This window comes from Daucus carota, chromosome 4, assembly GCF_001625215.2.
Source record: "Daucus carota subsp. sativus chromosome 4, DH1 v3.0, whole genome shotgun sequence".
NCBI lineage: Eukaryota > Viridiplantae > Streptophyta > Magnoliopsida > Apiales > Apiaceae > Daucus > Daucus carota.
The window spans coordinates 23,244,746-23,260,752 of NC_030384.2; the positions used below are offsets into that span (position 1 = coordinate 23,244,746).

The 16,007-nt window shown below is 31.4% G+C and overlaps 2 protein-coding genes across 3 annotated transcripts; both read left to right on the forward strand.

Moving 5' to 3' along the window:
* Positions 1–8,358: 8,358 nt before the first annotated feature.
* On the forward strand, positions 8,359–10,399 carry LOC108217038 (uncharacterized). The gene is made up of 2 exons (XM_017389891.1): positions 8,359–9,013; positions 9,114–10,399. The coding sequence occupies exons 1-2, from the start codon at positions 8,359–8,361 to the stop codon at positions 10,397–10,399; spliced, it is 1,941 nt and encodes a 646-aa protein (XP_017245380.1).
* A 230-nt stretch (positions 10,400–10,629) lies between these two features.
* On the forward strand, positions 10,630–14,982 carry LOC108218015 (uncharacterized). Of its 2 annotated transcripts, XM_017390937.2 has the most exons (8): positions 10,648–10,766; positions 10,851–10,966; positions 11,434–11,792; positions 11,924–12,065; positions 12,176–12,493; positions 13,043–13,159; positions 13,272–13,739; positions 14,720–14,982. In XM_017390937.2, the coding sequence occupies exons 2-7, from the start codon at positions 10,853–10,855 to the stop codon at positions 13,287–13,289; spliced, it is 1,068 nt and encodes a 355-aa protein (XP_017246426.1). In that variant the 5' UTR covers positions 10,648–10,766; positions 10,851–10,852; the 3' UTR covers positions 13,290–13,739; positions 14,720–14,982. The 2 variants fall into 2 exon arrangements, with proteins under 2 accessions (XP_063947400.1, XP_017246426.1); XM_064091330.1 differs by having other exon boundaries at positions 10,630–10,966.
* Positions 14,983–16,007: the final 1,025 nt, after the last annotated feature.

Consider the following 16,007-nt stretch of genomic DNA (forward strand, 5'->3'; position numbering starts at 1 on the left):
TTAAATTTTATTTAAGAATATTTGTACGTATTTAGACAAACTGGTCAAAAAACACAAAGCAGAAGCAGAAGCCACTTTGGTTAAACAAACACGCCCTCTATCTTTGAAATCAACATATATACAAGTCTATCGGGAAAAAAAAAAAACATATATACAAGTCAAAACTGCAAAAGAATTGGGGAAAAAAAATCCATTTTGGGTACCGGCCCCTTGTAAATTACACGAACAAGAAACAAGAACCCTAAATTATAGAGAGCTGTCCGTCTCAAAACACAAGCTCATTGCTCTAACCTTTCCAACTTTTGTTAACTTGAAAAAAAAACAATTTAGCAACCTAGACGAACTAGGATCCGACACGTGGCTCGAAACGACAAGACTCAACTCAATGAGTTGGAAATAAGAATCTGAAATAGTAGATAAAAGGACTAAGCAGAGAATTAAAGTTGATGATACATGTCTTTCCATGTAAATGAAGAAATCTTAAGGGGCGTTTGTATCAAGAATGAGAATCGGGAATGGGAATGGGAATGGAGAGTATGAAAATGGAGGCTAATGGAAATAAAAATGATATGGAAATCAAGAGAAGGGACGAGAAGGGTATGATTTAACCACCTACTTTAGTATTGGGGTTCCCATTATGCATAATTGAGGTTCTAATTCTAATTAACCTGGTTTATTAACCATTAACCAAACACCCATAATCTCGCAGCTCCCACTACTACAAGGTGAAAAGTGTACGTTTTGTAATTATGTAAATAGGGCTTGGCCCTTGGGGACAAACAGAAGCATTTGTTTCGACCAGACAAACATCTTTTTCAAGTTGATTGATGGAATTAAAGAAGCTCATCTTTTTCTCTGGCTAATGCTGCTGCTGCATGTAAAAGATCAGCTGCTTCCAGACACCTTATTATTATATTATCTCATGCACGCCTTGCTTTTTCATGCATGTATGTGTTGATATTAAAACGAGTAATTATGTTTAAGCTACTAATTCAGGAAGATTAATGGCTGCTGGGGTGTAAGAGATAAGTAATTAACAACAAAAGTGAGAGTTTAGAAGATTTTAAGTTTCCCAATCTGGTAAAACAATGAACATGGCTCATGTTAGTGTCATCATCATGTGGTTTCTTGAAATGACTAAAAGATAATAAGCAAGTTAAGTTATGATTAAACTAATACTTATGAAATCTCCATGTGGTTATGTTTCCTAGCAGTACTATTATTTATGGTCCATTCTTAATGGGATTTTATTAAGGTCATCTCAGAGAGGGACCCTTTTGTGAACTCTTATCAGTTCTGTGCCCCATGAATAATGCCAGATGATTCTGCAATTTTTTTATTTTTTTTTCATTCTTCGTTTATAATTTGTACCAATTTAAATAAAGAAAACTTTCACTATAAGATCCAGAGCTTTGGCAAGTTGTTTTATACAAGAGGAATGGCCAAAGCTGCTCATAAATTGTCTTAGCTTTAGTTTGGTGATTTGGTGATTATGAGAAAGAATACTGATATGCAGATTAGATTGAAAGGAAATATAAATAGCTTATTAATTTTTGAGGGAATGCCGACTACTTTACAATCATGGCCAGAGTAACAAAAGTTATCAAGATCCTGATTAAGATATATTTAATTATAACCATAAGGAATGTGCATTTAAAAGTAATCCCAATACTCAAGTTAATTATTGCTGCTCTTTCTTGTCAGATAATTTTTAACTTTGCACTAAAAAAGAAGCTTAAGAAATGATACCACTCCTAGGACAATAACAAAAGTAAACGATTCTCACCTTTTTCAAGGGCCTAGAGATTATGTCTCCATTGAATTTTATGTCAAAGAGCTATTAATGTTGTTAAAGTTTTGACTTTAGAACAAATATTCGAAGTTAGGAATTTCAATTCACTTTATCAATTTAGTTAAAATAAGTAGAATGTAGTTTTTGTATTACAAATTTAAATAACTATTTATTAGAAGTAAATAAATAACCTGAAATTGAGAAGTTGATCATTATAAATGATAAATTTGAAATCTGCGTTTGACCCAACATACCCTCTTCGATCTGTAAAATAACTTTACTACAAGAAAAATTGGATATTTTTGACCGATTATAATTTTTGAACGTCTAATATATTTTTGACTGATCGCAGTCAAATTTAAGATCAAATTCGCAAGAGCCATATCTGTAAAGCTCATTAATGCCGACTTTAATTCTATTGTGGGATGATTCACCTATTTCTTTGTAGGCTAATTTCGGAGGTCATGTAAAATTGTTATACATAATTTCGATGTGAAACTCAACTTGAATTTCTAATACCACTTTTTTGAGCAACTCCTCAGAAAATCTTTATGCCATGCTCTCGAGTTTATTTAGGAGAGAAAGTATAATGAATGTAAGTGAAAGCAAATGAACTTTCACTTTCATCTCATCACTTGATTGAAAGTTTTGGAGTGAAACTATGTTATAATTGCATCCATTTTTACCTGTTTTTGTACTTTCAAAAAATTCAGAGCACAAATAAAAGTGAAAATTACATAACTTTATTTCCTCTTCACTTGTTTTCCTCCCTGATTATAACTCTGTAGGAGGACCTTAATATTGGATTGTTTGATATACTTATGTTCTCATTTTTTACCTCTTCCCATAACCAACGTATGAGAACTCTTAACCCAAGCCTTCTCTTCGCAAATAGCAAGTTATAATGTTGTGATTCAATTTGCAACTAGTATAGTTCCCCTGTGCCATGGATGACACTACGTTACTCACTTAGTGCCTGTTTGGGGTTGTGGTTCCAAACCACAACAGCAGTTTTTTCTCAAACCGCTATAAAAAAGTGTTTGGTAAAATCTGAAAGAACTTTTTCTAACCACAATTTTTGTCCAAAAGCAGCTTTTACAGAAAGCTGGTGTACCCCTGCTTTTCACAAAAGCAGCTGTTGCACGCAGTTGTTACAGACCTCAACATCAAACTCTGACACAAACAACTATTTTTTATAAAATATATTGTAGCCCTTAAAACAAAATAACAAAACACATATATAACACATGTTTTATTATATTCTGGGATTATTATTGGTACACATGATGGTTGTTGAATTTTTTCTAATAAAAATTTAAATGAAAATATTTGAAATAAATATTGTTTAAATGAATTTTAAAGTTATATCTTTTTGGTGTTATTAAATTTTGTCCAAAAAAATTTCATTATAATATAGAGACAGAAATTAAATTTGTTGAGTAATATATATTAATAGAAGAAAAAAATTATATATTTATATATAAAATAAACGTAAGTAGTATATTTGGTAAATGTTATAGATTTTTATATAATTTTTAAATGAATATAAGAATTAATATTGGTGTTCCAAATAAAATAGAAGTAATCTAAATCACATAAAAAAATATTGTATGTTACTAATAAGGAATTGCTTTTTTTATATTTGTGTGTAAAATATAAATGATGCGTTACTGTTGAAAATCTTACAGAAATTATGTAGTTTTGTAAATAGAATATCGTAATTTTATAAAAAGCCATAAATTTTATTGGTTATACCAATATGATTTTCTATTTTAAATATGATTTTTATATAATTACTTAAAATTATATATATTAATAGCATATTTTTTTTTTTAAAAACCTCATACATCATACAAAATAATCAATTAAATTTTAAAGAAAACAGTATTTTATAGTTTTACAGCTGTCAATAGAACCCCAAAACATGTTAATAAAATATTATTTTATTTATAATTATAACTCTAAACAGCAGTTTAACAAAAAATTTACCAAACAATTTGTTTTCAGCTTTTACTCAAACAGCACATTTGAAATCAAGTTTATCAAACAGTCTCCGCTTTTGTAAACAGCACTTTTGTAAACCGCACTTTTACTCACAGCAACAGCAATTTTCAACAGCAATCCCAAACAGACCCTTAGTCACTTGTACACCAGTTCGTGTCGACTGTCGCGACTGTTGGAGATGGACGTTGTTCTGTTGGTATTGTAAAGCGTACTTAGATTTTGATGTATATCAAAATTCTTGATGACCTTTTTTGATATGCTGTTAGACGTTATTAGATTTTGCTTTAGATACTTATGTTTGTATATCACATCTTCAGTTGGTTTAATTAATTAATTATTTTATGTTATTTAAACTATTATTTTTAACTCAATCATATTTTATTTCATATTAATATTTAATTATACTAGCTTATGGTCTCGGTGATTTAAAACATTTGTAATTTTATCATTTATATTCTAAATTTAATTGAAATATAAAAAAATCTATAAAAAATAATGAAATTTAGTTAAAAAGAGTAGTTGTTATGATGTCCAATATTATTTTTAGAAAATTGAGTTTTTTTAATTAGAATATATAAAAATATATTCATTTTAGTTAAAAAGTATAATTAATTATAAAAGTAGGCTCATAATTGGGTCCAATTAAGTACAAACCAACCAATGGATCTTCGATCACCACCATCACCAATGATACTATCATCATTAGTTGTAGCTATTATCGATGAGTATGCATCAACATCTCACATAAAATCATTACTTTCACATATCACTTATAATTGTCAGGTTGAGAGTTCAGTCACTAATTTATACAACAAAAATCACTAACATGTGTTGTATTAATCACCGATTTATATAGTAGAAGTTACTGAATAATGAAAATGAGTTATTATATATATATATATATATATACACAACATTATATCATCGTCATCATCATCTCCTACTTCACCATCAACGCTGCCATATTTAATGAAGTAGTTTCTGAAATTCACAATCATAATTCACATAGATTATCATGTGTGTAGAGAAATATTGGAAAGAAAAGAGGACAAGTTATCGGAAAGGAAGAGGGAGGCAATGTTGGAGAAGAATTGGAAAGGCGGCGGAGGATGTTGGGGATATTTTGGACTCTGTGTCCAGCATCTCCCTAATCATATAAACACGTACAGAAGGCGCTTGTAATGAGTATAAGGAAATAATGTTGCACCTTCTCTACAAGCTCGGGATTGAAGCGTAGTTGTAAGCGCTTGATCCTAACAATTGGTATCAGAGTACGTAAGGTCGTATGATCAAAACCCAAGGAGGGAATCTATGCGTCGCAGGCAGGGAAGCCTGGTAGGCAGATGCTTTAGGGGATTGTTGAGGAAAATATGGGCTCTTTGTCCAGCATCTCCGTACTCATATAAAAACGAACACGAGACGTTTCTAACGTGCTAAGTATAAGGAAATAAGGTTGCACCTTCTCTACAAGTTCAGACTTTTAGTGCAGTGGTAAGCGCCTGATCCTTACGAAGGAAGATGGTAGGTACGTGTTAGTCAAGCGGGGTGGATGACGAAAATATGTGATGTGAAGGAGGGGGTAGATGGTAATGGAAATAATAGGCGGTCGAGGAAGATGGCGGGTGGTAGTCTAAGCGGGGTGGATGACAAAAACAATGTGATGTGATGGATGGTGCAGATGATTATCCCGGGAATTTTAATTTCTATTTAGTATTTGGTTTCAGTTTGATCATTTGCTTATGTGCGTGTGTGTATCTAGTAAGTATATATAATACACGTGTGTATGTATATATATAGTAGTGATTGAATACAATCGAAAAATTTACTTCCATAATTAATATTTACAACTATAGGAATCGTCCTTTTATATTAAATTAATTACTATTTTATATAGTAAAATCTGTAATTTTTATTTTTCATAGCGGAGAAAATCTATTAATGATAATTATTGTCGATCGATTATTGATTATCAATAATAGTTGTGGAAGGTTAATGATGGCGGCAGGTATGAAAGGAGGTTTGTGACTGTGATAAGTGGTCGCTAGCTATTATAAATTATTGTTGCAAGTCTTAGTGGCTATTAGTAATGGTAAATGATTGTGACAAGTTGTAAAATGTGCTTGTAAATGATAACATTAAGTCCATTATTATATATAGTATGAGTGAAAATCATGATATATATTTATATATGAGAGATATGTTATATATTAAATACTAATTTGTTATATATAAACGGATGATTTTTGTATTTAAAATTAGTGATAAAAAATTGGTGAGGAAATGATTTTTAATCTGTAGTCTGGTTTGATTTGTGTTGAAATAAGATTCTGTATAAATAATTAGTGAGCTGATGGGAAGCTCTAATCATAGAAATCAATATACTTATATAAAGGAGAAGCGAGTGGCGCGTAGGTGGCGCCTCTCAGATAACTCCGTTCTATTTTTCTAATTTTCAGAAATTTTTGGATGAAAAAAATCAAAAATATGATATATATAGGGTGAGGTTCAAAAGAGACGGAGCCTTAGCGAGAGACATGAGAGACGTGATATCCAGCTGTTGGATTAGTCTTGATCTTGTGATGAGATGAGATATACTTCATACTGTATAAATACAATCAATTTATGTACAAGGGCAGTACATGGAACGTTTTGCACTATTAAATATTTTATACGTATCCTTAAGTGTATCGAGTACAGAATTATTACAGAACTTTCCTTTATTAGTGAGTTAATGAATATAATTTACTCTCCTTAATTGATTCCAATCTGATGATAACAGTGATCTAATTAACATATTGTAATTATCATTATATACATATCAGTCATACGATTTTGTTAATTGCATTTCCATTATTAAAAAGATTGTATCTTTATTTCCATCAAATTCCGTTACAGTTCCATATAATATACTATTCAAACTGTTTCCATGTATGTTGATATCTTAGAATTATTACCATTAATGATACATTATATGTACGTCAATGATACATATTTTACATTATTCTTACCATTTTTAAATAGATTGTATAAAGATTGGGTGCACTATTAACATAAATTAAAAATTCTACAATTAATATATTACTATAGATTACATTAGTGATTCTCTTAGAGTTCTACTATCTTTATATCATCGAAGTATTTTTCTGAAACAAAAAATAAAAATTCTTTAAAACATTCTTTAATCAATTTAAACTATTTCACTAATCGATTTAAAATCAAAATCGATTTGATTTATTAGTAAGAAGAATATTGGAGAAAAAATATTCTATTATTATTTGTTGCATGAATAACAGTGGAACACTATATATGTGTGGAAAAAAGATTCTTCATCAATGGAATGGTTGTTACTAAATAAAACAAATTCTAAGAAAAGTGATTTTTTATCTTTTACGAATTTCATTATAAAGAATTTTTATTTATTTTAAATTTCAAATTAATAGTTCACATTCAAGAACACATTTGATAATGCCTTAAAGAATTTTTAATAAGGAATTTTAAGAACTCACTATAATAAAGATTATAGTAAAAATTATTTTGAATATTATTTTAACAATCTCTTCACGAACACCTTAAAGAATCTCCCACGAAGTCACGAACACTTTAAAGAATCTCCCAATCATATATGATGAATAAATAATAAATTATAGATTTATTATTTTCTAAAATTTGTTATTAGATTCTCTATTAAAATTTTATTAATTCACCTACAAGGAGAAACATTAATTGTGACGGCACAAATGTAACGGAAAAATTGAGCGGTTATATGTGACGGATCCCGTCACATATAAAAATGTGGTAGAGTTGACCTTGACTATTATATAAATGTGACGGTATCGGTTGTAACTAAGTCAATATTGACCACAACTAGAGGTCAATTATCTTAAATTCAATGCTCAAGATAGTTACGTCACATTTATATGCTGAAAAAGGGGGGAATATTTCCCACAAAAATATCATAAACACAAATTTGACCGACTTTGTGATATATGTTATACGTGACCGACTCTGTCGTGCGTATGTGTGTGATAAATGTGACGGGTCCTGTGTTTTATACAAGAGATTATATGTGACGGGAGTGGTCATATATATGCATATTACATGTCGGTCACATATAGCCTTATTTTTTTAGATGGGTGAAACACGTGAAAACCCTAAAAAAAGCCTCCTCTTTTTGTATCCCCCTGCTCTGCTTCTTTTCCAGTACTCTGCTTCTTTTCCCCTGCTTTTCTATATCAAAATCTTCTTTTTCATGAATTCAACTCATATTTAATCAGAAATTCTAGTATTGTGGCTCACATATTACTACCCACATTCTTGGAATTTTTGTGGGTCAGATTTAAAGTTTTATATCATTGAGGTATGTGCTTATATTTATAATTATTGTTTGTAAATATTCTGCATAGATCATGATTATATTATATAATTATAATCTAATTTATAATTGCATATTAAATTTATAGATTAGTTCTCACATTCACTTCTCCTATTCAAGCAGTGCACATAATATTTATGTGATAATTATCGAAATACAAATGTGATTAATTCATATATTTATTATGTAGATGTCGTCTGATCGAAGTTGGATGAGTTCTAGGTTTGATGGTAAAGGTGGTTTATCTGATGAGTACAAAAGAGGTGTTGACGATTTTGTTAAGTTTGCACAAAGGTCAAAAGATTCTAATGATAATATATTATGTCCGTGCAATCATTGTAAAAATTCAGCATGGAGGACTGAAGATGAGGTGAAAGTACACTTGTATCGATTTGGCATTATTGAATCATATACAAGATGGGAATATCATGGAGAAAAATTGGCCTGGAACAACCATTATTCTATGAGAAACATTCAAACTGATGAAGATGATGTGTATGATGCATATGAAATGCTAAGTGACATTGGAGGAGACAAATATCATATTGAAGATATGGAAGAAGAACCAAATGAAGAAGCATCTCAATTTTATAAAATGTTGAATCATGCCTCGGTACCTCTATATCCACATCATGAAAAACATACAAAGTTGTCATTTGTTTTGAAGTTATTGCACTTCAAGAATAGACACCATTATAGTCAAAAGGGGTTTGACGAGTTACTTGAACTGATTGGATCTATTTTGCCTGAAAATCATACATTGCCAGAAAAGTACAATGAAGTTAAAAATATGGTTAGTGGGCTAAACATGGGGTATGAGAAGATTGATGCTTGCGAGAATGATTGTATGTTATTTTACAAGACAGACGCTGACAAGTTGCAATGTGATATTTGCAGGGCAGATCGTTATAAAGAGCTGAAAGACAAAAAAAAAGAAACGTGTAGCAAAAAAGATTTTACGCTACTTTCCTCTCACTCCAAGACTAAAGCGTTTGTATATGTCAAAACACACTGCACAATATATGAGGTGGCATAAAAATAGAGATGTTGTGGATGGACAACTAACTCACCCAGCTGATGGAGACGAATGGAAACAATTCGATAGAGCATTCCCTTCATTTGCAAATGAGGTACGTAATGTGAGGTTGGGACTTGCAACTGATGGATTTGAACCATTTCATAATAAATATGCTAAGAAGTATAGTGTTTGGCCTGTTTTTATTGTGGTATACAACCTTCCACCATCTATGTGCATGAAAGATCCATTTATATTTATGCCTCTTACCATCCCCGGTGATAAGGATCCGACAAAAGATCCCAATGTCTATCTCCGGCCGTTAATTGATGAATTAAATATGTTGTCGGATACCGGGGTGATAGTATTTGATAAAGCATCAAATAATAAATTTGTGATGAAGGCTGCACTATTGTGGACTATTAGTGACTTTCCAGCATATGGTATGGTTAGTGGGTGGTCTACACATGGTAAGTTATCATGTCCGGTCTGTGTTGGTGATGTAAAAGGATTTCAACTGAAGCATGGAGGAAAATCTAGTTATTATGGCACGTCTCGAGTTTTTTTAGATCCAGTTGATCCCATGAGAAAGAATAACAAATATGGTTCTAGAGAGACAAGATCAGTTAAAACTCGATACTCGGGTCAAGCTATAAAGAGATCATGTCAACGAGTTAAGTTATTTCCGCATGGAAAAAAAGCATGGCGCAAACCTGTTGGTTTTGGGATGACACATAATTGGACTCACATGGCTATGTTTTGGGAACTTCCGTACTGGGAGGTACTCCGTCTTCGTCATTGTTTAGATGTAATGCACACTGAAAAGAATGTCTTTGATAACATATTCTATACAGTTCTGGATGATAAAGAAAAATCAAAGGATAATATCAAATCAAGACAGGATTGCAAGCATTTAAATATACGACGAGAGTTGTGGATTCAAGATGATGGTACAAAGCCACGTGCCGAATATGCACTTACAAGGGAAAAAGTAGATAAATTATGTCAATGGCTGAAAGATTTAGAACGTCCAGATGGATGTAGCTCAAATATATCTCGATGTAGCAGGGATAAAAAGAGAAAGTTTAGAGGTATGAAATCTCATGATGGCCATGTCTTTCTACAAAAGCTTTTGCCTATTGTTGCTCGTGGCCTATTGCCAAAGTTTGTAAGTGATGTCATTATTGAGTTGTGCAATATTTTCAAAGATTTATGATCTACATCATTGAGTAAACGAGATCTTGAAAAGATGGATAAGGATATAGTAAAAATATTATGCAAGCTTGAACTCATTTTTCCACCTAGTTTCTTTGATACAATGGAGCATTTACCTATTCACTTGGCAACAGAATGTATCCTTGGAGGGCTTGTTCAATATCGTTGGATGTATGCTTTTGAAAGATACTTGGGTAAGTTGAAGCTAACTGTAAAAAAACAAAGCTTATTATTCGGATTAGGGTAACAGAGTCTAATCGTGTGCCATTCCATTTCCCACTTTCTCTAGTTACTACGTTCTTTGAGCTCTCTTGGTGGCAATATCATAGAGGCACATCCTTATAATCGTGCTCATATTATTCTCCAAAGTGAGATATTCTTAACTGGTGTGAAATATTTGCTCTCAAGTAATCGGCTCATAAATTTCTCTCCCTCCATTGTTTGTTTTATAGTTATGGCTCCTTTGAGAAGAATGGCTAGAATTCCAAACCCGACTCAAGCTCTTAATCGAAACAGAGATTTCATATTTGATGATCTCAAGACTAGTTTGAGTGAAGAACAGACCAAGGTATTTTAGTGTTCGGTGTCAAAATTGTTTTAGGGTTTCAAATTAGAAGAAATCTGTTTGTTTTCTTGTTTAGTACATCTATGAAAATTTTCAATTTGATCAATGTTTCATATAGATTTTGCACAATGACAATTTTTAACTTCATTTTTATTAGTGTTTATAACTATTTGTGTACTGCTGAACAAATACTAATCCTTGAACTAAGGGTTGTTTTTCCCCTTATGGGCCTGTTTGAGTATATAAGAATGATTGTATGACCATGTCATTGAAATATCATTTCATTTTGGCACATTTTTGTTAAACATTGCCTGGATGGATAATATATTTTATAACATTTTAGTGTTATATATTTACTGTAACATCAGTAATCGTATTATTGTTGCCTATTATGAACTTCAGGAAAACAATCTATGTTGATTTTAATATGTAATTTCAACATGAGTTAACTATAATATATATTATTATAGGTGTCTATCATGTTGATGCTTGTGTTGCTGTCACTACTTGCTATGATGGTAGTAACTGTAAGACGAGGAGCCAGCAATGGTGGCAGGGGTGGTAGCAGGGGAAGAGGGACAGGTAGAGGGACCCCTGGCGGAGGAAGTAGGGGTGGAAGAAGTGGAGGGTCTACAAGTGATAGAAATACAGGAGGCAGAGAAAGAGTTGGCCAGGGCAGAGGCAGGGGAAATGGTAGTGGGGACAACAACAATAGTCCTTTGACATATTTTTTTGAGAGAGCAGATAGATCAATATCTTGCGGTGACTTCCATAAGATGCCTAAGGACAAAGAACCAAAGCTAGGAATTGTGGTGTTTACCGACAAATAGTAAGCCTTCATATGTAATAATTTTTCAATCAAATCTTTTATATTTATGTAAATTAATGGTCTTGTCATGTGAAATGCTTTAGTATTTTTATATCATTGATCCATTTATTTAAATTTATGTGTAATTGTAGCATAAATAGCAATACTCAAAAAAAGACGTTGAAGGCAATTGTAAGAGCTCTTTGGCCTGTTGGGCCTGTTCATAGTGCTGGAAAACCTCGTTCTGCATTTTTTGATGATACATTTTATTCAAAAGTGCTCGATAGGTTTGAGGTAACATGCATAGTACATCATAATATTAGTATATGTGAATATAAAATACATACATGTTATATTAATTATTATTTTTACTGACACTTTCTGATGTTGTTAAATATTCGCAGAAATATTATGATTATGAGCAGGGAGTTACTCCAAGTGAGGCACGCTATAAGTTAAAGGAGCATTTAAAAATCAATTTGAAGAATATGTTATACCGTGAGAGGGTGAATGCTGATAAAAGGGTTAGTCAAGCACGACCTGGAACAACAAGGCGAGATGTTAAGCCTCTCCACATAAATAGAGATTTATGGGACTCCCTCTGTGATTGGTGGAATTCTGAAAAGTTCAAGTCCATGTCTGCGCAGAATAAAGAGAATCGAACACATGGTGATAAGATTGTGCACACCACTGGAGCAAAACCATACATCATTTTCAGAAAGGTAAAGAATTATATATACATAAAACTTGTTTGCTATAGTAGTTATTGGTTAGATGTTCATTGAATCATAGTCTATAAAAAATAGGAAATGAATACTTTATATGAGAAATATATACCTGACTATATGAGCATTTTTTTTGTTTAGAGCTTACCCTTTGTTCCAAATATATGTCTTTTTTTGTTTCCATCACATTTAGTGAAAATTTGTGATTTAAAAAAATTAATCATCTTGGAAATGATTAAATACCCTTTAGGTGCCTAGTAAGGTTTTTTTTTATAAATGTTTCTAATGTGTCGGTGTAGTAGTAATGTTAAAGGTGTACCTCCACTAAAATTTGGAATGTTTTAATATTGATATATCTATATTTTGTCTCTGACAACACCATCTATTGATTCTAACAATATTTAACTATATCTTCAAAAGGAATGGTCTAATAATATTATCTTAGTATTAAGTCATAATATATTTATAAGTTCGAGTATAAAATTTGATTTATTTCGTATAAGTTACAACTCTAGTGAAATGTCAAATATATTATATCATTTGCAGGAGCTTGAGGATCAGAAAAAACGTCAGTTGACCCTTGTAGAGTTTTACGAGGCTACACATGAAAAAAAAGGAGATGGTGAGGGTACATTTTGGACAAAAGAGGCAGAAGATATGAGAGTAAGAATTTCTGATTCTAGCCATAATTTTTTAGAATTTATTGAAATTATATGGGACTGATATTCAACTTTTATGTTTCGGACCTGCTTGTAAATTCATGGGATGAGTATAGACAGAGTTTAATTGCTGAGAACGAAGAAGGAAACAACAGTGAGGGACACACTTGTCCCCCTTTATCCCCGAGTAAACGCAGACGAGTGGAGGCAGAGGTGGTTTGTAGAGCCACGAAAGGGCCAAAAAAAATCGAGTTTTCATGGAGGGTCGTTCAACATTTTCTGAAATTTTTGGTCCCGATGCACAAACCTTGAGCCAACATTTAAAACCTCGTAAAGAGTCTGCACGCCTTCCAGATGAGTTACTGCAACATGCCATTGGTGATGCTGCCTGAATTGTTCATGCTTTAGATGCTAGATATAAGGATAATGATATTTCCGTACCTCGTTCAGAGCTTGATCAGGAGATTCAGCAACTTGTAGTTATTACACTTTCTAAAGAGGATGTGCATTGGACTAAATACATCCATGTGGCCTCTAGCGTGGTTGACAAGATGCTTGACAAGTTTGGAAAGACTATTAACGAGGTAATATATTTATATGGTTATTGGCATTCTAGGGTATATATATATATACGACATACATTAAACAAATAAGGTTTAAAATATGAGATTTGTTCAAACCAGCTAATATATATACACATATGGCATGACTATTCAGCTCACTCTATAGATTACTTGTTTTTGTTTGAGACAACTGTGGTGCTTCTTTTCATTTTATTCTCTTTAAAACAAATGTTCATAATTAAGATCAGGGACTTTATAGGTTGTGAGTCGTGACTCAGGACACTAATATGTTAGCCATGCTTCCTAATATGTATCAAACAAAAATAAGTCTCCTTTGGTTCCTTTACCCAAAATAGCTCTCAAGTTTCCCTGTTCAATATTATAGAGATTCTTGGATAGGCTTATGTATTCTTTTTTACTTGCTTATTTGGTAGTTGTTTTAGTATCAATGAACATGATGGGTGACCAATATATTGTGTAGTTCCTTCGGTGGATCAAAAAGATATTTATTTTACATGTAGTTTAAAATTGTGAGATTATTCTATGATGTTGCTTATTGTCTTTGCCTGATCTAATATAATTTTATAGTTAATGCTTTTGTGTCTGTACATTAGAACTACTGTCATTTTCATCATTCTGCCTAGTCGTTGTATTTTATTTTTTTAGCATCCAGCATTGAATTGTTCAATCTCATGTTTTAGAATTTGGTTTTTTATTATTGTGCACTTCTAATACTAGGAAAAAATTTCTATACATCACTTGAAATTAGAATGCCACGCCCTTTTGTTGCTATTTCATTTTCTTTGTGTAACGTAGACTTGTTTTAGCCAGAATTTTATTGGACATATTATCATCTCTTGTTTAATATGTTATGGTTATTTACTGTACACATGTGATACTTATATTATTGAGCTTTATTGTTCATATTTATATTATTGCCTTGTTTCTCTTACTAGTATATGTTTCACCTACTAATTTATTCAAATTTTTATTTTTTGTAGGACACTACCAGAGGAGAACTTCACCTCTCTGATGATGATATATTTACTTAGTATGGATTGTAGTTGCCAGCTCATTGAGTTCCTTTTTAGTATTAGAGTAGAGATTGTAGTAAGGAATATGGCAGGTTTGTTTGTAAGCAACTTATTTATTTGCTGGCTTATGACAGGGACTTCTAGTAGTGACTTCTTAGGTTATTCAACTTAATGATTGAAATTATTGATTTCTGTCTTTAGTTAATTTTAGTTTATATTAATTTATTTCATGTTTATATTATTTGTTTGATACTTTGACAAGTATTTAGTGTTATATATGCCGAGGTTAGTGTATACCCATATGAAAACTAAACGCAACGTATTCTGTCACATATTTATTAAAAAAAATGGTCAATTATAATTGACCGACTCAGATGACTTTAGTAAGGCAAAAAAATAATTATTTGCAATTAATTTAAATTAAAATTTAAGATAAATTTCATTATATCCGTCACATTTAGTAACTAATAAATATGACTATATCAATCATATATACAAAATAAGCGGGAATTTTTTTAAAATTTGGCGGGAATTCAATTTTTTGTCAAATGTTTTGGTCACAAGTAATTGTGATAGATGATTTCTGTCACATTTATAAAATGTTAAATTCGACCGATAATTCGGTCAAATTTAATCCTTAAACGTGATGGATTTGTTAAATGTGATGCCAAGATGTGTGACGGGTGGTCTTCGGTCACATTTATGCTAAATATGACGGAAAGACTATTAAAAGTGACAGATCTTTTTTATAAGTGACGGATTTTTTCCGTCACATTTAGTCCCTCTCCCTGTAGTGTAATATTATTGATAATCTCTAATATGTAATAAAATATATAAAAAATCTCTTACTAAATATTGTAATACATTAAATTCGATTATAAAAAAAAATCTATTACATATGCTCCAAATTAGCAAATTATGTTTTAATAATATTAATAATTACTCTATAATAAAAAAAATTATTGAGATTCTTTTAAGTGTTTTACTAAGTTAAATTAAATAATTCGTAATTATAATTATATATACATATCAATATACTTATATAAAGGAGAAGCGAGGGGCGTGTATGTGGCGCCTCTCACATCGCTTCGTTTTATTTTTCTAATTTTCTGGAATTTTTGGATGAAAAATATCAAAAATTAGAATTATCTTTTTTAGTTTCGGGTATATTAGAAGCAAGTTTCAAAATCTGATTTTGTTTCAACTTATTTATGGAATATAGTAGTTTGAAAGTTTCAATCTGATTTTGTTTCAG